Source organism: Erinaceus europaeus, chromosome 11 (genome assembly GCF_950295315.1).
Source record: "Erinaceus europaeus chromosome 11, mEriEur2.1, whole genome shotgun sequence".
Classification (NCBI taxonomy): Eukaryota; Metazoa; Chordata; class Mammalia; order Eulipotyphla; family Erinaceidae; genus Erinaceus; species Erinaceus europaeus.
Window position 1 is genome coordinate 66,915,979 of NC_080172.1, and position 22,214 is coordinate 66,938,192.

Below are 22,214 nucleotides of genomic sequence, written 5' to 3' on the forward strand. Positions count from 1 at the left end.
ATCCTAGCCTGAAATTTTGGAACTTTTTGCATCTTTGGTGAGGGGAGGCAGCAGAGTGCATAAGGACTTTCATCCTGAGACACATACCCAAAACACAAAAGCCCTCACCCTATTAATTATAATGCATTCTTGACCTCTAAAACCCTCTTACCTGGTTACAAGAGTTTATACAGCTGTTTGCCACTGGAACACCACCTTGGAGAATATAACCGTGGCATCCTTTGTTGATTATCACCTGTAGCCTAAGTAATCATCATCCCGCATGGAGACAAGACAGCGCTAGAGCTCTTCCATCCGAGGTTAAAATTCAAAACAAGCCCAACAAGCCTGCATTTCAAGGTGGTCTTCGTCTGCAACTAGTTAAGTTTAAAACTGGCAAACAACAATGGTGTCTGAAGCCAATGGTGCAGCACTGCTGGCTTCCTCTTGAACTCCAGCGTTGTCACTGGGCACCGAAGTCTCCTGCTGCAAACAGGGGAGTTCTCCTGCACTGGGAACAGCTTCCAAAGCTCAGGAGCCCCTGTACAGTATAATGCAGGAACTAAAGGCAAACATTTTTCCTCCTTAAGGATTCCTCCATTTTTTTCCTCACAATCTGTACTACCAACCGAAGTGATTGGGCCTGAGTGTGCGTTCGTACCTATGAAACCGTCACGGTGCATGCACATCCAGGGCATGTGGAACCACAGGTCAAATAAGGCACAGATACCAAGTAACGGTTCTAATTACAAACGCTAGCTCTCAGGAACTCTTCATCCATTCAGAACTAAACCCATCACTGCATAACTCTGGGAAGAAGCCCCTGGAGGTGGAGGAGCTCCTCAAATGTGTCAGGAAAGGCTTTATTAACATCATCATTAACATCTAAAGAGCAAACGGAGCATTTCTCCTTCTTTTGGCAATTTGGTGCAAATGTTAAGTGCAAGATAAAGCAATTTCACACTTTTCTTCAAATTAAAAATGAAACTAAGGCCAAACGTGATGGGTGAACAAAACAAATCAAAACTTAAATTTCAGCAACTCCAGCTCTTCAAACCAGCAAAGCCCCAGACTCCTGCATTGTGGTGAGGCTTACGGTGCTTGCCCCAGCTTCTTGTGTGCCAGCAAACAGCACCATTTTCCTCAAGTTGAGGACTCAGAAGCAAGTGATCCCCTTCACTGCAAACAAAGGGGGTCACAGTAACACTAGTGATCCTTCAGAATTGACACACTGCGATAGTCAAAATGATGGTCTCCCTGCTTCTTGCTCAAGACTTACAAAATCTGAGCAGCAGCAAGTACCCCCTCAGCTGCAAACAAAGGGGTCAAAGGTTTGCCGTCAATTCACTTCCAGGCAGAAAAACATTTTCCTCAAAAGAAACAATTTATTTAGAATAAAACAAAAGCAGCTCAACTGTGAGCGCACGTTTTGAGTGACAGCTACTTTTAAGCTGTGTGAGCCATAAAAAGGGTTTTTCTTTACTTTTCCAGAAATCTTGTGTACACAGCACAAAGCAAAGAGGTCATTTTTTTTCCACTTAAAACACCGGCATTGGCATCACAATAGCAGATACACAACTTTAAGCTGCCATTTTAGTAAAATGCACAAATACTAAACAGATTAGCTTTCTTCCATCAAGAGGCCCATGTAATCTCCACATAAGCCATAACTTCTCTTCAAAAAGGTCCATTAGAACTTTGAATTCCATATCTTCATCTGCTGTTCACCAGTTTTGCTTGCAGGGGGGAAAAAAAGGTTATTCAGTACAAATGCTTACAATATTAAAAATATATATATTTCCCCTATTCCATTATAGATGAACATAACATTAACAAGACCTTCCTGGATAATCCACTTTGACTTCAAAAAGCACCAATAATACCCACTGATACAAATCTTGAAATGAATTTACTGTATGACTAGACAAATAACAAGTACAACAGGGCGTTCTTTTTTTTTTTTAAGACTGCAGTTAAGTGAGAATTTTAGTACTGAAAATATTCTTCATACTCATGTAACTGAGTAAAATGTCAAAGTTTCAGAAAAAAAGTTATAATCTGTATATTCTATGTATAACTTAAAAGATGAGATTGTAAAAAAGGTGTAATTTAATCAAACTTTTACCCCCTTTTTCATTTTGTAATTTTTATGGAGCAACACACAACTACTATTTATTGTAGTAGGGGGTAAAAATACAAAGCCATTTAAAAATTCACCTGAATTGGTGTTCTTAAAGACAGCTGCTATTTTTTTTAAACATTCATAAAACTGCTAAACAGCCAAAGAACAGGACTTTTATTTTTCAGTTCTATACAAATAAAATTCCTCTTCAGGCTTAACAGTTCACTGGTTACCTGAAATCATTTTCTCCCCTTTCAGACATCACTACAAGGTCAGCTTCATTTCTCTTTTCTTCTTGTTCTCATACCTAACTCCTACCTCAAATCTAAGCAATATGGCAGAAACAGAAAAGAAAAAGTCCAGAAATTCTCCTCCCCCCAAAAAAATTGTTTTTTTTTTTTTTCCAATACAAGGTCATTTAGGCCCTCTTCTCAAGAGGATTTCCTAATTCGGATACCAGAGATTTTAGTGAATGGTTTCCATATGGACCCAAACTACAGTTCAAGCTGTGTCTGCAAGAGTAATTTCACTATCAAAAAAAAAAAAAAGTTTGGGGGGGAATACAACAAAAAACCCTTACATCAGTGAAAGCCTACTTTATTCTTTAAATAAACTTTGACTTTGAAAACAATAAATGCACGTTTACTAACATTCCTGAAATGATCTAAGCTAAGAAGGGCCAGACTATATTACTTTCAAAATGTAACAAAAGCTTATATCAACCAAAAGATAAATGTTTAAAGAAGTAATCATTAGAGGGAAAATTCAATCTACTCTCAGTTCAGAGTGAAAGCAAATATTTTGAACAGTAATTGAAATTTTTTGTGCGGAATTCTCCTTATAGGAATCTCAGCTACAACAATTACAAAAGAATCAGACAAAAATTGAGTAATTGCTAAATTTTCCATAAACTTTGAAGTTGTGATCTAAAAAAAGTCTTAATTTGTTTTTCACCAGGTAAACTTCAAAAGTCACTAAATAATGTACTGATGAAAGAAATGTTCCCATTCATTTGAACTGTTTCAGAAAAATCAACTAAGCAAGTAGTTTTTAAAAAGAGAAAAAAATTGGTTGTTAACAAAGAGCATCTTATTTTGAGATTATGAAATTCGGCTAAGGAGATTGGAACCGGATAGTTTTTAACTTTTGCTTTCATTCTATTCAGAAATGTTAAGTAGTTAATTTGTGGTATTATGAACCTGCACAATGGGCAACACAAATAAGAAATATATCTGAAAGATGGCACTCTGTAGGTTAAGCACCAAACTTAAACATAATTCTTTATCAAGCATACATTTAGAAATGGTACCAAGCCATTGTTTCAAAAACACAGAAGCACAAATTGCCAATATCTAAAAGCCAAGATGTCAGATAAAGATTCAAAGAAACATGAAGGGAAAAAAAAAAAAAATCACAGTAGTCTCCAGTAAGTCGTTACATCAACATAAAAAAAGGAAAAACACACACACACACATTTTGTATGATAGTAAAATTAGGTGCCATGAATTTCACTCTATAAAAAGTAAAATCATTTGTCTAGCCATCTTATAGTATATTCAAAATTTAATGATTAATGAGAGTATTTAAACTGGAAAAAAATGTATCTAGCCACAATATTTTGATCCCGTATATGTAGTCTGCTCACTTACATTAGTGTCTGAACAAGATATCTACTCTATATGAACATTCCAAGGTTTCTGCTCCCCCCACCAACCCCTCCCAAAGCAAACAGCACTAAAGATCTTAACTGTAGGATTTCAGGCGTTTCCCCTAGAGGCACACACTTAAGGACCTTTGTGCAGATAGTCTATTAATTTCCTTCTCTCAAGTGGCTGACTTTTCCAGTTTAAAAAAAAAAAGGAAAAAAGAAAAGAAACTCTCCTAATTAAAAAAAAAAAAAAATCTAAATGCATAGTGAAAACCAAAAAGGATGACACAGCAGTGATAAGGCTTTCATGCTGACATGCACTTAGACACCTGTTATAACAGAAAATAATAAATTACATGACATTCCCTGGGTTATTATTGGTGCTACCTCAAAAGACCATTTATTTTGCTAACAGAAAGAAAAGTAGGTTTCTGCCAGGCTTTCAATAAGTCACTTTCAAAACAGAATAAAAACATCACCATGATCCAAATTGTCCTAAAGCTTCTACTCATAATTACATATCAAGAACCTTAACTAAAGTTCTGAGTTTAAACCAAGGGGTAATGGGACATACTACTGATATAAGAAGCGAGGGGTGGGGTAGATGTGAAAAACAAAAGAAGGAAAAAATGAAGACAAAAGAAAATCAGCCCTTGCTATTCAGTAGCAAAAGCCCTTGTTAAGAAACAGAAATCAACACAATATTCATCTCTGAAAAACACTGAGTAAATTATTTTGTATTAATTCTAGGTATCTGGGGAAAATAAAAACAAAAGGTATTTTTCCCTACACTGACATTTCAAATCTGATATTGGCCACCAGTGAAAATAGTAAACATGAAATTCCAAAGATATCTAACACTTTCTCAATAATGTACATCATTGCTACTGCTTAAACACAAAAATAAAAAGCAAAATTTAAGAGAAGCACATTAAAGGCATTTCATGATGACTTAAAAAAAAATTCTGTGATCCAGATATGGCTACTGAATGCCCATAGAAACAAAGGTGACTTATAAGCCTGCAGACAACTCTTCTTTCTATTATTGAAATCAGAAATTTGAAAGGGATACGAAACCAAAAACTCATACTTGATGAAGAAAACAACTTAGGTTTTCAATTATGCATAATTAGAATTATACCTACATTTCTCTGTAAATCAATGAAAACATCACCACACACCAATAACTTATGTTAAAAGCACCTAACTCACTTCTTGCATACTAGTTTAAGCATAAGACACATACAGTTTATAGCATAACTCAGTTTTTACTTAAGTTATGGCTACAAACCAGAAGTGCATACGCAGGATACAACTCAAGAACTAGGGATAAGAATGTGTATATTGAAGCAACTTTGGAAATTAACCATCTATTTAAAGAGAAATACTCAAATACTTGATTAAAATGATTACATTGCTATGTCATTTATCAACTTACACCTTTGAGATTCCTGATCAAATTTCTGGTATTGGAGTAATATACCTACATACCAACCAATTTTAGGCTTATCATTACCATCCCTATCTAGTCAGTGGGTTCTTTCCTTCAAATTCTATTTTTCAAATTTTGGTTTTGTAACCTTGTGGAATCTTTTAGTTCAAGGTCAAAAAAGAAAAATTGAAGGAAAAAAGTTTAAGGATGGAAACTAATTAAAGCAAATCAATCAATCTGCTTGCTACCTTCAGGTTATCCCTTCCACTTAAAGAAAAAAAAATAAAGCCACTTTCCTGACTTGTATTTTAATGAGGTTTATAAAAATATAAAAAGAAAAAAAACAACTAAGCAACTAACTAAAAAGAAAATGTCATCTGATGCTGTATCCCATTACACATCACAAAAAAAGGAACCATGTCAAAGCAGTAAATACAAATTACACATGGACTTTAGGACGCACCACGGACAATGATCATGACCAGGTAATCTTCCTCAGATTTGGCCAGTGCCTTGGCAGGAGAATCCAGGAACTGCTGGGAGAACTCACAGGGTGGAAAGGCATGAAGGACCCCGGTGTTTTCTTTGTCTTTGTTGCCCCCCACAGGGAGGCTTATCACCCCAGCTGCCTGCTTTTGCTTTAAATAGGACACAAGGTTCCTAAGCGGCCTCTGAGTAGAGGTGGCAGTGTCTGATGTGGCTGAGGAAGAGGAGGAGCGGCTGTCAGAACTTCCAGGCACAGCCAGAAGAATGGCATAGCCATTGGGCCCTGCCACTTTGATGCGCCGAGTTACTTCATCCAACTTGGGCTGGTCCAGGCGTAGACGCTGAGTGATCTTGAGTTGGGCCACTTTGCCTCCAGTTGAGCCCTCCACAAGAAGACTACTGGCCACTTGGAGGTCACCTTGCAACAGATGCATGTTGGACAGGAAGTTGCTGTTCTTCAATAGAAGCATACCCTGCCAGGCCAAACAGAGTTTAGGAGAGGCTGCTGCTGCTGGCGGGGCTGTGCCACTATCCTGTTTCTGGGAAGGAGACTTCAGCTTTGAAGTAGTAGTGCTGGTGGTGGGTGCACTTCCATCAGATCGGTCTTCTTTTTTCAGAGGGCTTTTTCCCTCAGTGGGAGCAGCTGTCCGGTGCTTCCTATCCCGTTCAGCTGATGCAGAGTTTTTACGGTCTCGCTTGTCACCCTGGCTCTTCTCCAAACTACTTCGTCTGTCTCTGATTGGTGAGGGCCTCTCCATAAGAAGACGGGAAGAGCGATCATTGTCACTATTGTAGCGATCTCGGCTACTGCTCAATTCTGGGCTGCGGTCTGGAGAAGGGGCACAGTGCCGTTTCCGCGGACGATCGCTCTCAGGGGACCTATCCAGATGCCGTCCACCACTTTCCTCAGGCAACCTTCGCTTCCTGGGCTGGTCTCTGCTGCTAGGCAGATCTCGGTCACCTCTGTCCCGATCCAGGGACCAGCCGTCCCGCCTGCGATCTAAGCTATCCAGCGGCTCATACGAAGGCACAGCAGTAGCTGCAGTCCGGGTGCTGCGTTCACGAACTGGAGGCGGTGGTGGCACCCAGTCAGAGTCAGGATAAAGGTCCCTATCTCGATCTCTGTATAGTATGGGTGGTGTCCTATCCCGAGCACCCCTCAAAGGGTCAGGTGCTCTATGTCCAAAAGCATCTGTCACCAGTTCATAATGAGTTAAGGGCAGAGGCTGCAGGTACTGCTGCTGGTAACGATGTTCTGTGTCTGCAAAGTCTACTCTAAGGCGTCGATCAGGGCCACCCAGTGGGAAGCCCCGCATATGAGTCCAAGCAGCATGAGCTGCATCCAGGCTTTCATATTGGATATATGCCCAACTATCACCTTTTCGATAGTCTATGGTGCGTATTGTGCCAAATCGGTCAAACTCTCGTGCCAGAGCAGCAAGAGGCACCCAAGGTCCGAGACCACCTACCCAAAGGCGAGTGGTGGGTGTAGCTTTGCCATAACCAATTTTGATAGGGTTCCGAATTATAATTTTGCCAGACATTGCTAATTTGGCCCGGTGAGACATGTCTAGGTTCTCAAATTTAAGAAAGCCATAGGTACTAGTCTGGCCCCGAGAAGGCCTCTTGATGTCTACTTCTGTGATAACTCCAAAGCGATCGAAAGCCCTTCTTAAATCGCTCTCTGTCACAGTGATGTCTAGGTTGCCCAGAAAAAGCGTCCTGTTAGCTCGCTGGTCATCCTCGGGTGAGATCTCATCCACTTCTCTGAAAGCAGCAGCACCTGCTCCAGCTCCCACCCTTGGCTCCAGGCTGTAGGCTGGGCGCACTCGCTCGTAGAACGAGTAGTCTCGTTCTCTCTCTAGCTCTCGGGGCAGCGGAGGCGGAGGTGGAGGTGGCAGGCGGCCGAGAGCCAGCTGCTGTAAGCGGTAGTCTCTGTATCCCAAGGCTGCGCCCCCGGGGGAGAGCGATCTCTGGCCTCCGCCACCTCCTCCGGGGGCGTGCCGGTGGCCTCCTCCTGAGGTCCCGGACAAGCTGGCGGACGGAGAGTAAGTGTCTTTATCTAAAGGGGAGCGGCTGCGGCGCCGGCTCACATACACAGCTTCTATCTTCAGGGGCCGGTCATAAAGCACCAGGCGGCCTCTGGCATGCTTGGCCGCCCGCGCGTCCTCTGACCGCCGGAAGTTCACAAAGGCTACTCGCTCATCCCCGCTGCCAGAACCCGAGAGATGACTGATTTTGACACTTACATCACCGAAGCGTTTGAACTCGTGGAACAGACCGTCCTCCACCGCTTCGTCACTCAGCTGCGACCCCAACTCGCTGATTTTCAGGGTCTTGTATTCCCCGCAGTCTGTAGCTGAGGCGGCGGCCCCGGAGGAACGTGACTCTCCGCCTCCACCCCGGGAGCTGCTGCGCGACTCGCCCCCGCCCGAGGAATTTTTGGTGCTGGGGGAGCTGTAGCTGTGCAAGCGGCTGCTGGAGCTGCCCCCGCCAGTGTCGTACTCGCGGCTCCCACCTCGGCTGCTGGACTTATCCAGGTGAAGGCTGCGTCGCGACCCACCGCCGCTGTCGGTCTTGCCGCTGCTGCTCCCGTTGCTGCCGCCAGAGCCCCCTAACTTCTTGCTCCGCTCCCCACGGGAAGTCGAGTCCTCACCGCCACGGGAGCGTTTGGGCTTGACCGGGGAGCGCTCTTTCCCCTTCATTGTCGCGGGTCGCCGGAGGTCGTCTCCGCGGAGCTGATTAACCCGCCGGCCCGCGCTCGTTTCACACAGCGGAACCGCACGCCGCCATCTTGGACTCCGCCGCGGCACAGGGTCCCGCCCCGTGGTCCTCATTGGTCAATTAGTTCCCTTAGTCTACGGCCTCATTGGGAAAACTATTTGTCTGTCTTCACATCTCCCCGCGCTTCGGGAAAGCGCCCGCCCCGCCACTGTTATTGGGCACGCACCGCCCTAGTCCAAGTACCTCATTGGTCAAAGTCGTTGTCCATCTTAACGGTTCCTCGCGCCAGGCTATAGGCCCCACCCCTCGCACACGATGGCCACCTGACCCGACGTCTGGAGGCGTTGATTGGACAAAAAGTCTGCTCTGTAACGGTACCTCTAGAGCGCTGAGAGCTGATCCCACCTCCTCATCCCTTTCATTGGTTTGGAACCCCGTCCTTTAACCCACTATTCGGGAAGCCGAGCCATCAATGCAGGCCTTTTCCCCCTACAGGAGAGGCCGACTCACAGCGATCTCGCGAGAGAAAGCGATCCCTTTGCGCTCTCATTCTCCCAACTCCACAGACCAGTGAGAGAAGTTTAAATCTGATTGGATGTTGCTGAGGAAGCTGACTGGCTGAGGTAACAGTCCATCACTCCCTTAAAGGGGTAGGCTCAAAGACGGAGAAAGCCGAATGAAGGTGAAAGAGCTCAACACGCGCTTGCTGTGCGACGTCGCGAGACGGTGACCGAGCTCCTGCGCCGCCTCCCTGCGCTTTCGCCGTTCTCCCCTTATGTCTTGGTTCAGTCCCGACGCTTAGTGGGCAGTAGGGCTCGGAACTCCTGGGCTCCCCACCTCCTACCTGTGCGGGGCGAGGGGTTGGAGAAGCCTTCTGGATGTCGGGGCCCGCGAACGTTTCCTGAAGCCGTCCTGCGGCGCCCTGTGGACACCATCTTAGTCCCTCCGGCCTCTGCGCGAGCAGCTCGACTAGGCCCCACCCCCTGCGCGAGCAAGCGCCGCCCGGGTCCCGCGGGGCCGCGGGGTTCACAGTTCACCAGGCCCCGGGTCACGCTGACGCCCCGCCGTGCGCGGTGCTGGGCCTCGGGCTTGTTCTGCCGGAAACCTGCGCGGCGGCGAGATGCCGCCCCGCTCGCTCGGGAGTCTGACGCTCCAGGCGCTCTTCGTCCCCGCCCGAGCCGAGGGGAGTGACTGCCGCGCTGGGGCCGTGGGGGCACGGCCGACGCCGCCGTGGGCTTCCTGTTTCGGGCTGCGCATGCACGTGGGCCTTGTACCCCGTGGCTGTGCTGTTTGGTTTTGACAGCCAGCGGTTCTCCCCGTTAAAATAATCGCTCCCGCAGAAGTGTGGCTTCTTGTGCCTCTTGGAACCACCACCACCCATGTTCGTTTATAGTGGAATCTCGTTGCATGGCCACTTGGCAGTCTCTAAATTCACTTAAAAAAAAGGGGGGGGGGGGGACTCCAGCTTCTGTTCAAAACCCAACTTTCTTTCTAGAGACTTCTGTTTTAAACTATGAAAATGCATTGCCAGTTTCTGGCGAGGGGCAGCCCCTGCCTGGCGTTGTGCATGGCACCTGGACTCAACCTCATCCTAGGGGGAGGGCCTGAGGATTCTTGACTCTCAAAATCCTACGTGGAGTGGAGAATACGAGGTTTTCTTTTTTTTTCTGTTTTTAAGAGGCAGAGAAAGAAGAGTGAAAGACCACAGCAACAAAACTTCCTTAAGTGTGATGGGGACCAGGTTCAAACTTGGGTGATTTCACATGGCAAAGCAGCGCACTATCCTAGTTAGCTATTTTGCAGGCCCAAACGTGACATATTTCAAGGTCACAATAACCCCCCACCCCCCTAAAACTGTACTTGAAAATTTAAGGTTAGGGACTGCTACTTTTTTAGGCCATCCTATTTTTAAGGCGTTGGGGGGATAGAGAGGGGATCAAACCCAGAGATGCACAGATGCAGGGGTGTGTCTTGAGTCTAGGTGAGCATGAGCACAGTTACACTTACTTTGTCTTTGCTGTTTTCTCATATGGTGCGAGGGTGGAACCCGGGAACTCACCCTGGTATTCAGGGCACATACTTTGCATTAACTCTGAATCACCTTATCTGTCCTCTAAATAATCCTTAAGTTAAAATTTGGATTTTTATTTTAAAGTTTTATTTATTAATGAAAGAGAAAGAATTAGAACATCACTCTGATACATGTGATGTAGGGATGGAACTCAGGACCTCATGGTTGAGAATGAATGGCTTTATTCGCTGGGCTGCAAATGTGGATTTTTAATCTTTTGGTTTGATCCAAGAACTTGAAAGGAGCCAAATATGTAAGAGCATAAAATATACAGAAATGTGAGTAGACATAATGGTTGTATTAAAATGAACATTTATGGCACAGTACAATGCATAATGTGATACCACTTGTATTTAAAAATATGTATGTACATATTTATTTAAAATTATATAAATAGATGAGTCACTTTTAATATTTAGGAAATTATAGCATAACATAGATCATAATGAGATGGACCTAGGATGGAGACTCAACTTTTCACTGTATATCCTTAGTTAGTAAAATAAAGCTTTTACTGGGCGGGGGAAGATAGCATAACGGTTATGCAAAGAGACTCATGCCTCTGAAGTCCCAGGTTCAATCCCCTGTACCACCATAAGCCAGAGCTGAGCAGTACTCTGGTTAAAAAAATAATAATAAAATAAAGCTTTTACTATGTATGTTGTTAGGTCTTTTTTAATAGCAATTATTTACATCTTGGGGAGATGTGGAGCTTGGCAACAACCATGTAAATCAACATTCATATTAAAAGCTATGAAAAAAGTTTTTTTAAAAAGTGAACACACGTAGAATATTATCAAAGAACTTGTGTGTACTCAACACCCAATTTCAGTAATTTTCAGATCATGACAGTATTGTTTCATCCATCCAACCTCCTCTTCATTATTTTGTTTCAGGCTGATCTGGCTGAATAATACCTGCCCCAAACATGGGGTTGAGCATTGTCTCCAAGGAATTCTGATTCCATTAAGTGGGAGATGATATTTAAAGAAAAATCTGGATGCTGGAGATTAAAAAAAGAAAGAAAGAAAAGAAAAGCATATCATTTGTAAAAGCACAAAACATTCAAAAATTATTACATAGGGAATTTTAATCTGTTTCAGGTCTGTATCTATACAACACAAAATTGAAGTTAAGGCATTATCTGATTACTCACTGTAATAGCCAAATAAACCAGGCTCCAGAGCGACCATTTTTATCTAAATTAACCTCAGATGACTCACTGATCAAAGAAAAAGACAATGACCAAATTAGGATAATTTCCCAAACTTCATGAGAGAAGTTAAGAGAGTGGAAGACTTGGGAGAGAATTCGGGAAGCAGATACTGGTAAATAGCAGTGCCTTGAGGCTCTGGTTGTTAAGTAGTTGGCCATTTGAAAGACCTAGGAGCTTGAAGGAAGTTACCATCTGACAACTGGTAGCAGCAGGAAGGCTTGCCCAAGGGAGCTGATAGACTGATAGCTTGTCAACTGTTTGGTTGTTAATGAGTAAACTAGAAAGACCTGGTAGCAAAGACAAAATACAGCTACTGCTACTGCTGTGTTGTGATGTGTGTGTGTATAAGTGTGCACAACCAGGATATACTAGATGATGTTATAATGTGTTGATGCATGCTGTCATTAAAATAAGTGATTGATTTGACTTTCATCTTGTGTTCTTTAAAACAAAATTGTTTAGGGTGGGGGGAGATAGCATAATGGTTATGCAAACAGACTCTCATGCCTGAGGCTCCTAAATCCCAGGTTCAAACCCCATACCGCCAGAGCTGAGCAGTGCTCTTGTGTTTCTCTCTGTTTCTCTCTCTACATCTCTCTCAAAAATAAAATAAATAAAATATTTTTTAAAAACCAAAGCTGTTTAGTGAGGTTCTCTCAGCCTGTTTTCATACATGTGCTTTAGAGTGTACTGAGAGGATAATGGTGACTTATAGTGCAGGGGACCAAGGGTTTTTTATATTTATTTTATTTATTTATTTATTCCCTTTTGTTGCCCTTGTTGTTTTATTGTTGTAGTTACTATTTTTGTCGTCATTGTTGAATAGGACAGAGAGAAATGGAGAGAGGAGGGGAAGACAGAGAGCGGGAGAGAAAGATAGACACTTGCACACCTGCTTCACCGCCTGTGAAGCAAAAGCCCCTGCAGGTGGGGAGCCCCGGGCTCCAAGCTGGATCCTTATGCTGGTCCTTGTGCTTTCAGCCACGTGTGTGCGTTTAACCCTGCTGCGCTAGCGCCCTACCCCCTACAACTAGCTTTCTATATGGGTTGTTTTTCCATCTCTTTTTAAATTAGTTTTAGACTGAAAAAGAAATTAGTTTTAGACTGAAAAGTGAAGAGGCAAAATAAAAATTATGTTCATGGAGGAAAATGACACAATTAAAATATATCAGTATGTTTTCAGTGAAATATCTTGTTTCCATCCTCATCCTAGGTCTCATTTTTTGTATATCCTCAAAACACAAAGGGACAGTTATGATTGCAATATAAAATTTATCTAGGGAGCTGAGAGCCATTTATTTGATTTCCTGGCAGATTCAAAAAGGACTGAAGCTGGGAACTGACATCTTTTCCCTACTCACAATAGTGGATTAAAATGTTTTATTTCATTTCATAAAATGAGCTATCTCCTACCAGTAGATGTTTGTTCTGTTTGGTCTGTAAAAACTCTGTATTTTACCCACAGGCATATATTAAGTGCCCAAAATAGCAAACAATCATTTAGGACCTTGTGACATTATAAAACCACTTATTGTAGTTTATGAATTTTTAACAGCTTTATTAGGATAGAATTTATATACTATAAAGTTTACCAATTTAAAGTGTATTATTCATTTTTTTTTAGTATACAGAGCTGTGCATGTGGTTCACCTTTAATCTTGATGTAGAAAGCACTCTTTTATAATTTATTTTTTTATTTTTTTAAATATTTTTATTTATTTTTCCCTTTTTTGCCCTTGCTGTTTTTCATTGTTGTTGTAGTTATTATTGTTGTTATTAATGTTGTCATTGTTATATAGTACAGAGAGAAATGGAGAGAGGAGAGGAAGACAGAGAGGGGGAGAGAAAGATATACCTGCAGACCTACTTCACCTCTTGTGAAGCTACTACCCTGCAGGTGGGGAGCTGGGGACTCAAACCTGGATCCTTCCGCCGGTCCTTGCACAAAAAAAACAACAAGGGGCTGGGTGGTGGCACACCTGGTTGAGCGCATGTATTACAATGCACAAGGACCCAGGTTCAAGCCCCCGGTCCCCACCAGCAGGGGGAAAGCTTTGTGAGTGGTGAAGCAGTGCTGCAGGTGTATCTCTGTCTCTCTCCCTCTCTATCACCCCCTTCCCTCTTGATTTCTGGCTGTCTCTTAAAAAAAAAAAACAGGGCAGAGAGTAGATAGCATAATGCTTATGCAAACAGACTTTACCAACATCCCAGGTTCAATCCCCCGCACCACCATAAACCAGAACTGAACAGTGTTCTGGTAAAAACAAAACAAAACAAAACAAAAACAAATCATGTTGTTCAAATATATGTTTGTGTACAGTTAAAAACCAAAATAATATTGTGTTGCTGGGGATTGAACCTGGGACCTTGGAGCCTCAGGAATGAAAGTTGTTTGCATGGCTATTATGCTATTTCAAGCCCCCACCAAATAATATACTTTTTATTTTTCTTTTTACCAGAGCACTGCTCAGCTTTGGCTTCTGGTGGTCTGAGGGATTGAACCTGGGACTTCAAAACCTCAGGCATGAGAGTTTCTTTGCATAACCATTATACTATCTCCCTGCCCATAATATGCTTTAAAAAATATCTTATTCATTTATTTTAATATAAGAGACAAAGAGAGATAAAGAGACAGAGATAGACACTCCAGAGTACTGCTCCGCTCTGGCTTATGGTGGTGCTGGGGATTAAACCTGGCACCTCAGAGCCCTAACTGTGAAAGTCCTTTGTATAACCATTATGTTGTCTCTTTGCCCCAAATAATATACTGCTAAGATGCATGTATACTAATATATGAATTGTTTAAATTTACTTTTTACTTTTTTTTTTTTTTTTTTGCCTCCAGGGTTATTGCTGGGGCTGGCTTGCCTGCATTATGGATTCAGTGCTCCCTGCGGCCACTTTTTTTTTTTTTTTTGGATAGGATAGAGGGGGAGAAAAAGACAGACAACTGCAGACCTGCTTCACTGCTTATGAATCAACCCCCCCCCCCCACAGGTGGAAAATCAGGGGCTTGAACCTGGATCCTTTTGGGGGCACTTGTGCTTTAAGTTTTGTTTGCTTAATCTGGTACACCACAATGTGACTCCCCTTCTTAAAATTCTTTAGCAAAAAGGAATTCCTAAATATCATATATAGGCAGCAGATTGACACAAGACAAAGGATAAGTGTTTAGCTAATATAAACTATCTGTAACTTTATGTTTTTTTGGATTGTGTGTTAGGATCATGAGTTTTCACTATGTTATTGACCAAAAAAAAAAAAAAAAGCCTATGGGTGGACTATTGATGAATGTGTGTCCTGACCTAAGGATTGTAAGTACATTAATCCAATGTCCTCAGATTTTGAGAAACCATATTAGTAACAGCAACTTTTTAAAAAATATTTTTATTTATTACTATTATTTTGTATTTTGTACCTTTAATTTATTTTTCTTTTTTGTTTTTTTTTAATTTTTTTTATTGGGGAATTAATGTTTTACATTCAACTGTAAATACAATAGTTTGTACATGCATAACATTCCCCAGTTTCCCATATAACAATACAACCCCCACTAGGTCCTCTGTCATCCCTTTTGGACCTGTATTCCCTCCCCCACCCACCCAAGAGTCTTTTACTTTGGTGCAATACGCTGATTCCAGTTCAGGCTCTACTTGTGTTTTCTTTTTTGATCTTGTTTTTCAAAACTCTTCTGCCTGAGAGTGAGATCATCCCATATTCATCCTTCTGTTTCTGATTTATTTCACTTAACATGAATTTTTCAAGGTCCATCCAAGATCAGCTGAAAACGGTGAAGTCACCATTTTTTATAGCTGAGTAGTATTCCATTGTAGATATATATATCACAACTTGCTCAGCCACTCATTTTTTGTTGGACACCTGGGTTGCTTCCAGGTTTTGGCTATTACAAATTGTGCTGCTAAGAACATATGTGTACGCCTTTTTGGATAGGTGCGTTGAGTTCCTTAGGATATATCCCCAGGAGAGGAGTTGCAAGATCATAGGATAGGTCCATTAGCTCTAGTTTTTCTATTTCAGTGCTTCTTTTGAATCTTAGAAAACACACATGTGTGTTATGTAAAAATACAGTAGATGAGATTAAAATGCATATATTGAGAGTATAGTACTTAAGTATTAAGTAATAAGTCATGGAGCTCAATGCAAATAAAATAGACCACTATTATATGATGAGATTAATACCACAGTTTTAGAAAAGCATGTATTTTTAAAATATTAAAATGGGGCCCAGGTAGTGGCACACCTGTTTGGGTGCTCATATTACAAAGTACCAGAACCCAGGTTCAAGCTGTCCAGTCCCTACCTGCAGGGAGAAATTTCACAAGTGGAGCAGCAATGCTGCAGGTCTCTCTTTCTCTCTCTCTCCTCTCTCTTACCTTTTCTCTCCCTATTTCTCTCTGTCTCTAAGAAAAACAATGGCCATCAGAAGCAGTGGAGTCATTGTACAGTCACTTAAGCTCCAGCAATAACCCTGCAGTCAAAAGAATTTAAAATGTATGTAGAATATTAATCAGAAAATTCTAGGAGTCTAGAATTTCCTTTGGAAAGAGCTAGCTTACTTAATGACTAGTATTTTATATCTAAATGCATTGTAATTTATTTACCCTTTAAATCCCTCCCTTTTGCTTTTCAGTTTAACATGCACATATAGAAGTAACTGTCCCCGAATATTCACCACAGAAGAGATCCAAAAGGCCGAGAAACACAAGAAAAAATGCTCCAAGTCTCTGATTGTCAGAGAAATGCAAATAAAGACAACAATGAGATATCACTTCACTCCTGTGAGAATGTCATACATCAGAAAAGGTAACAGCAGCAAATGCTGGAGAGGGTGTGGGGTCAAAGGAACCCTCCTGCACTGCTGGTGGGAATGTCAATTGGTCCAACCTCTGTGGAGAACAGTCTGGAGAACTCTCAGAAGGCTAGAAATAGACCTACCCTATGACCCTGCAATTCCTCTCCTGGGGATATATCCTAAGGAACCCAGCACATCCATCCAAAAAGATCTGTGTACACATATGTTTTTGGAAGCACAATTTGTAATAGCCAAAACCTAGAAGCAACCCAGGTGTCCAACAATAGATGAGTGGCTGAGCAAGTTGTGGTATATATACACAATGGAATACTACTCAGCTATAAAAAATGGTGACTTCACCGTTTTCAGCTGATCTTAGATGGACCTTGAAAAAATCATGTTGAGTGAAATAAGTCAGAAACAGAAGGATGAATATGGGATGATCTCACTCTCAGGCAGAAGTTGAAAAACAAGATCAGAAAAGAAAACACAAGTAGAACCTGAAATGGAATTGGCATATTGCACCAAAGTAAAAGACTCTGGCGTGGGTGGGTGATATTGTTAAATGGGAAACTGGGGAATGTTATGCATGTACAAACTGTTGTATTTACTGTTGAATGTAAAACATTAATTCCCCAATAAAGAAATAAATTAAAAAAAAAAAGTAACTGTCCCCAAGGTACAATGATATATCTGTATATTGAGCTTATTCTTGATGTCTTCTGTAATAATGGGGAGTTACTGTACTTATATATTTGTATCTCATGTAGGCAAAAATTAGCCAAATTGGAAGTAGAATCCACTTTTCATTACTTATTGGAAAAGTTCAGCAATGTATACTAAGTAAATGGCCTCACCATTTCAGTCTATGCCCTTTCCTCCCATTTACCTAAACTAAGCCACTTAAGTTTTAATTTTGTTTTCCAGGTGCATTTTTCTATTATACATCTTATACTTTTCCTGCTCTCTTCCTACCCTCTTCCATCAATAACTCCTCATAATCCTGTTTTTGTGTCATACCTACCTCTTTGCTTTCAGCTTGACCTGGAAAAGAACTGGCAGATGAATATTTCCTGCATGGTCGAATGCCCTGTGAACTGTCAGCTGTCAGACTGGTCTCCTTGGTCAGAGTGTTCTCAAACATGTGGCCTCACAGGTTTGTTTATAACTTCATTAGCATTAAACATGGGTTGCTTCCAGGTTTGGCCATTACAAATTGTGCTGCCAAGAACATATGTGTACACAGATCTTTTTGGATGGATGTGTTGGGTTCCTTAGGATATATCCCCAGGAGAGGAATTGCAGGATCATAGGGTAGATCCATTTCTAGCCTTCTGAGAGTTCTCCAGATTGTTCTCCACAGAGGTTGGACCAATTGACATTCCCACCAGCAGTGTAGGAGGGTTCCTTTGACCCCACAACCTCTCCAGTATTTACTGCTGTTACCTTTTCTGATGTATGACATTCTCACAGGAGTGAAGTGGTGTCTCACTGTTGTCTTTATTTGCATTTCTCTGACAATCAGAGACTTGGAGCATTTTTTCTTGTGTTTCTCAGCCTTTTGGATCTCTTCTGTAGTGAATATTCTGTCCATGTCCTCCCCCCATTTTTGGATGGGGTTATTTGTTGTCTTGTTGAGATTTGCAAGTTTTTATATATTCTGGTAATTAGCCTCTTGTCTGATGTATGGCATGTAAAGATCTCCCATTCTGTGAGGGGTCTCTTCATTAGTAACGGCAACTTTTATATAGTGCTGACCATGTGAAGGCCTGTTCTAAGCTTTTTATATGTCTGAACCAATTTAATTCTACTAGTAGAGAGATTGTAGAGTTATTCCCATTTTATATATGAGAAAATAATAAATCAGGAAAGAAAAAAAAAACTCTTGGAGTCCCACAGCAGAGATGGAATTTAATCCAGGCAGACTGGTTCCAGAATCCATGCTCTGATCTGCTGCCATATGGAATGTCTAAATGAGAGAGATAGGCAGGGGTAGATAGCATAATGGTTATGCAAAAACATTCTCATGTCTGAGGCTCCAAAGTCCCAGGCTCTGGTAAAGGAAAATAAATAAATAAATAAATAAATAAGATAATTATTTTTTGTTTGTTTTTGTTTTTGAGGAAAGTGTAATAGGAAGTAGGTAAGGAGGGTATCTAAGGCTAAGTAGAAACTATTTTATTATACTGACTCACTGTAGACTATTATGTACTTTTGCTTTCAGGTATATATTTTGTCCTAATTTATGGATACATGTGAACATATCTCATGGGACCTGGTCTATATCTAGGTTTTGGGACTTTGTTAGGAAGTGAATCTCCTAAAAAGGAATTAGAGAATACTATGAAAGGAAAGGTCTCACCCAATTAATGAAGAGTTGACATTCCACGCCTGATGTTTCTGGACAGTCTGAAGTGAAGCATGATGAGGTGGTACTCGTTGCATTGATTAGGTTGGGATCAGCAGATGCAATATCATTTGATATGAATTGAGAGAAGCATGCAGGAAAGTAAGCCCCACCCTAGACTTTCCAGGACTAGGGGAAATATAGGCTCTTTAGAGGAAGCGGGAGGTTCCTGCTGTCTTAGGGTTTAAGAAGGCAGTAGATAGTTATTGCTGTAATCAAATTATTTGGCAATTGGGTTAACTTTGAAATATTCCTTTGTTAGGATTTGCTGTATCATACACAACATCACCATAATTTATGTCCTATTTTTTAAAAGTATTTTATTTATTTATTTAAATTTTTGAGAGAGATGCACAGAGAGAGACACAGTGAGAAACACCAGAGCACTGCTCAGCTCTGGCTTATGGTGGTAAGGGGGACTGAACCTGGGATTTCGGAGCCTCAGGCATGAGAGTTCCTTTGCATAACCATTATGCTATCTACCCTTACACAGTTTATATCCTTTGACATTATTTGTATATAGCAGTGCCACCGGTTGCTTCTGTTCTCCCTGGTCTAAGCTTTTAAGAGAGTCAGCATATCAAAAGACTCAGTCTATGGTCTGTGCATTAAAAAGTTTGAGACATTCTATCAATTTCCCCCTCTCATATTAATAGTTATTTATATGACTACAAATTAATAGGAGTGTACATAAACACTATTCCTACCAGCAAAAGACTGTCCCATCCCATCCTTCACTGTGCCCCCCCACCCCCACCCCCACCCCCCGCAGCCCTCACCCTCAACCTAGAGATTTTTACTTTGGTGCCCTACTCCAAATTCAGTCAGTCCTGCTTTGAGTAACATGCTATTTGTTACATAATCATCTGAGACCTTTATTTTTGTTACTTTGGTTCTTCCATACTTTCATATGGAGAGATCCTATAGTTTAAAACTTTTTAGGTAGTCCTTTAGTATGTTGTCTAAAAAGTTCTTTCACTTGCCACTCGTGTTTTCACCTATACTAACATTTTGTTCTTTAATGAATTTTGGAATCAGTCAAGTTTCATGAATAGATGTCCATGAGTGGGTTTTATTAATTTTTTTCAATTTTTATTAGTGATTTAATATTGATTTATAAAATCATAAGGTAACAGTTATAATTCTGTACCATTCCCACCACAAGAGTTCTGTGTCTCCGTTCCCTTCATTGGAAATTGCAGTAGTTCTCCCAAGGTCACAGATATGGGTTGACTATTATTTCTATAACTATTTATCTATCTACATTTGTGTATATTTACCCATTTTTTCTATGGTCCTGCCTTCTCTAAGTCATACCTACACCTATTACTACTTCCAAATGTCCTTCCTTTTTCAATCTTCTCTCTCAGGGTCTTGATGAAATTGAAGTTCAAAACCCTTTCATCCCTTTATGCTTCTTCCCTTCTGCAAGTATAGACCAAAATTCCTTTTGGGGTACAGAAGGTGGGAGTTCTGGCTTCTGCAATGACTTCTCCACTGGACATGAATGTTGGCAGGTTGATCCGTATGCCTAGCCTGTTTCTATCTTTCCTTTGTGAGGTAGGGCTCTGGAAAGATGAGGTTCCAGGACATATTGGTAAAGTTGTTTGCCCAGGGAGTTCAGGATGGAATTATAATAGCATCTAAAACTTGGTGACTGAAATACAATAAGATATAAAGCAGGACAAAATGTTTAATAAACAGAAGCAAACAAATAAAAAAGAATAGAGTAGAGAAGAATAGGGTTGAAAGAAGTGTGGAAGTCTGTTTGAGGTATGTTCCTGGGGTTGGGGGAGGGTTATTAAATCTATAAATTAATTTAGGGGGAAGTGACATCTTCACAACTTAAGTCTTCATTTCAGTTATGAAGAATCACTTCATTTAATCAGGTCTCAGTTAATTTCTGTTCACAAACTTTTTATAATTTTGAGTATTCTCATGTATGTTTTATTAGGGTTTGTTGCTATTAATAATGGGTTTTGTTTTGTTCACAGAAAATTAGCTGAATTTATCAGCAGCAAGGAAGTAGACAATCCTCACTATAACATGAAAGTGTGAAAAGTTGACATAAGTGGAGTCATTTTAAAAGGGGACCAAGCTGTCACTTCATAAACTGTTTGCTGTTTAAACAGGGCCAGACTCTTAGACTGAGTCAAACTGCCTATGTTACAAGAAGCCAGCTCTTGCTCAAGTTGTGTTTAAGTATGTAGAAGAAATTCTTGCATACAGTAAAGGGTAAAGATGATCTTTATGATTCATTCCAGCCTTGAAATTCCCAGATACTAGGAAACAAACTTATAGTCACGCAGAGTGATGGACAGGTCCCTAAGAATATGGTTACAGATAGAATCCCAATAATAAATGTTCCAGAAGGCAGCTCTAGGACAAATTGTTCTATAAAATGTTTTGCTTGAATGAATTGAGCTAAGAGCAGTACCAGCCCTTCCCATCCCTTAGGTACAAAGGGGAAGTTGCCAGTGAAGTTAATATGTTCCTATATATTACTACAAAGCCAGCTTTGTGCAGTTTTTTATTTGGTAAAGATTTCCTTATTATCTGAGAGGAAGTAAGAAAGAGAGGAGAGAGAGAGAGAGAGAGAGAGAGAGAGGGCACAAGATCATCACATTGGCACAGGAAATACCAGGAATGGAACTTGGGACTTCATGGTTTTAGTTTAATACTTTAGCCATTTCACTATCTCCCAGGATGCAGCTTTGTGGAGTTTTAGCTGCTTAGTAGGAGAAGAAGGAGTTGATCTAGATCTGTGAGGATGAATTCTTTTTAGCATTTCCACAACTGTCATCATGGGCCAAATTACTACCATAACCTCAAACAGATCGCCACCACCCAAATTACTACTGTGCCACCTCAAAAGCCTACTCAACAGCCTGTGTAGATCCACTCAGGCTCACTTGGAATTAGCTCTCCACTCAGCAACTTGAATGATCTTAACAAAACACATGATTTCAGTTTCTTCTGAGATTAAAGGCAAAAAGTTTATGCATGGCTTATAAGGCTCTTATATGGTTTTGTTATTCCCACTGTACTCATATCCTCTTTTTAATATTTATTGTCTGTTTTTTCATGTTATTGCCACTGGGGCTATAACATGGGACTCAGTGCTGGCACTGCCAATCCATTGCTCCTGGTGGCCATTTTTTCTTTCCTACTTTATTGGCTAGAACAAAGAAATTGATAGAGGAGTGGGAGATAGAGATGGAGAAAGAAAAATAGACACCTGCATATCTGCTTCACCACTTGTAAAGTGTCTCCCTTGCAGGTAGGGAACAACAGCTCAAACCTGGATCCTATGACA

The 22,214-nt window shown here is 41.2% G+C and overlaps 1 protein-coding gene and 1 long non-coding RNA gene across 3 annotated transcripts; one reads left to right on the forward strand and one right to left on the reverse strand.

Moving 5' to 3' along the window:
• Positions 1–1,340: 1,340 nt before the first annotated feature.
• RBM15 (RNA binding motif protein 15) lies at positions 1,341–9,364 on the reverse strand. Of its 2 annotated transcripts, XM_007529360.3 has the most exons (3): positions 5,643–9,364; positions 2,591–2,595; positions 1,341–2,426 (listed from the first exon to the last, which is right to left on the reverse strand). In XM_007529360.3, exons 1-3 carry the CDS (start codon positions 8,502–8,504, stop codon positions 2,366–2,368), a joined length of 2,928 nt encoding a protein of 975 aa, XP_007529422.1. In that variant the 5' UTR covers positions 8,505–9,364; the 3' UTR covers positions 1,341–2,365. The 2 variants fall into 2 exon arrangements, with proteins under 2 accessions (XP_007529422.1, XP_007529423.1); XM_007529361.3 differs by lacking the exon at positions 2,591–2,595 and having other exon boundaries at positions 1,341–1,715; positions 5,645–9,364.
• LOC132541393 (uncharacterized) lies at positions 8,893–17,648 on the forward strand. Its single transcript, XR_009552592.1, has 2 exons — positions 8,893–9,014; positions 17,530–17,648. It is a non-coding gene; the product is annotated as an uncharacterized LOC132541393 (long non-coding RNA).
• The last annotated feature ends 4,566 nt before the right edge of the window (positions 17,649–22,214 follow it).

Coding starts and splice junctions, on each gene's coding strand:
- RBM15 (XM_007529360.3), bottom strand. CDS start 8,504: ATGAGGACCACGGGGCGGGACCCTGTGCCGCGGCGGAGTCCAAGATGG.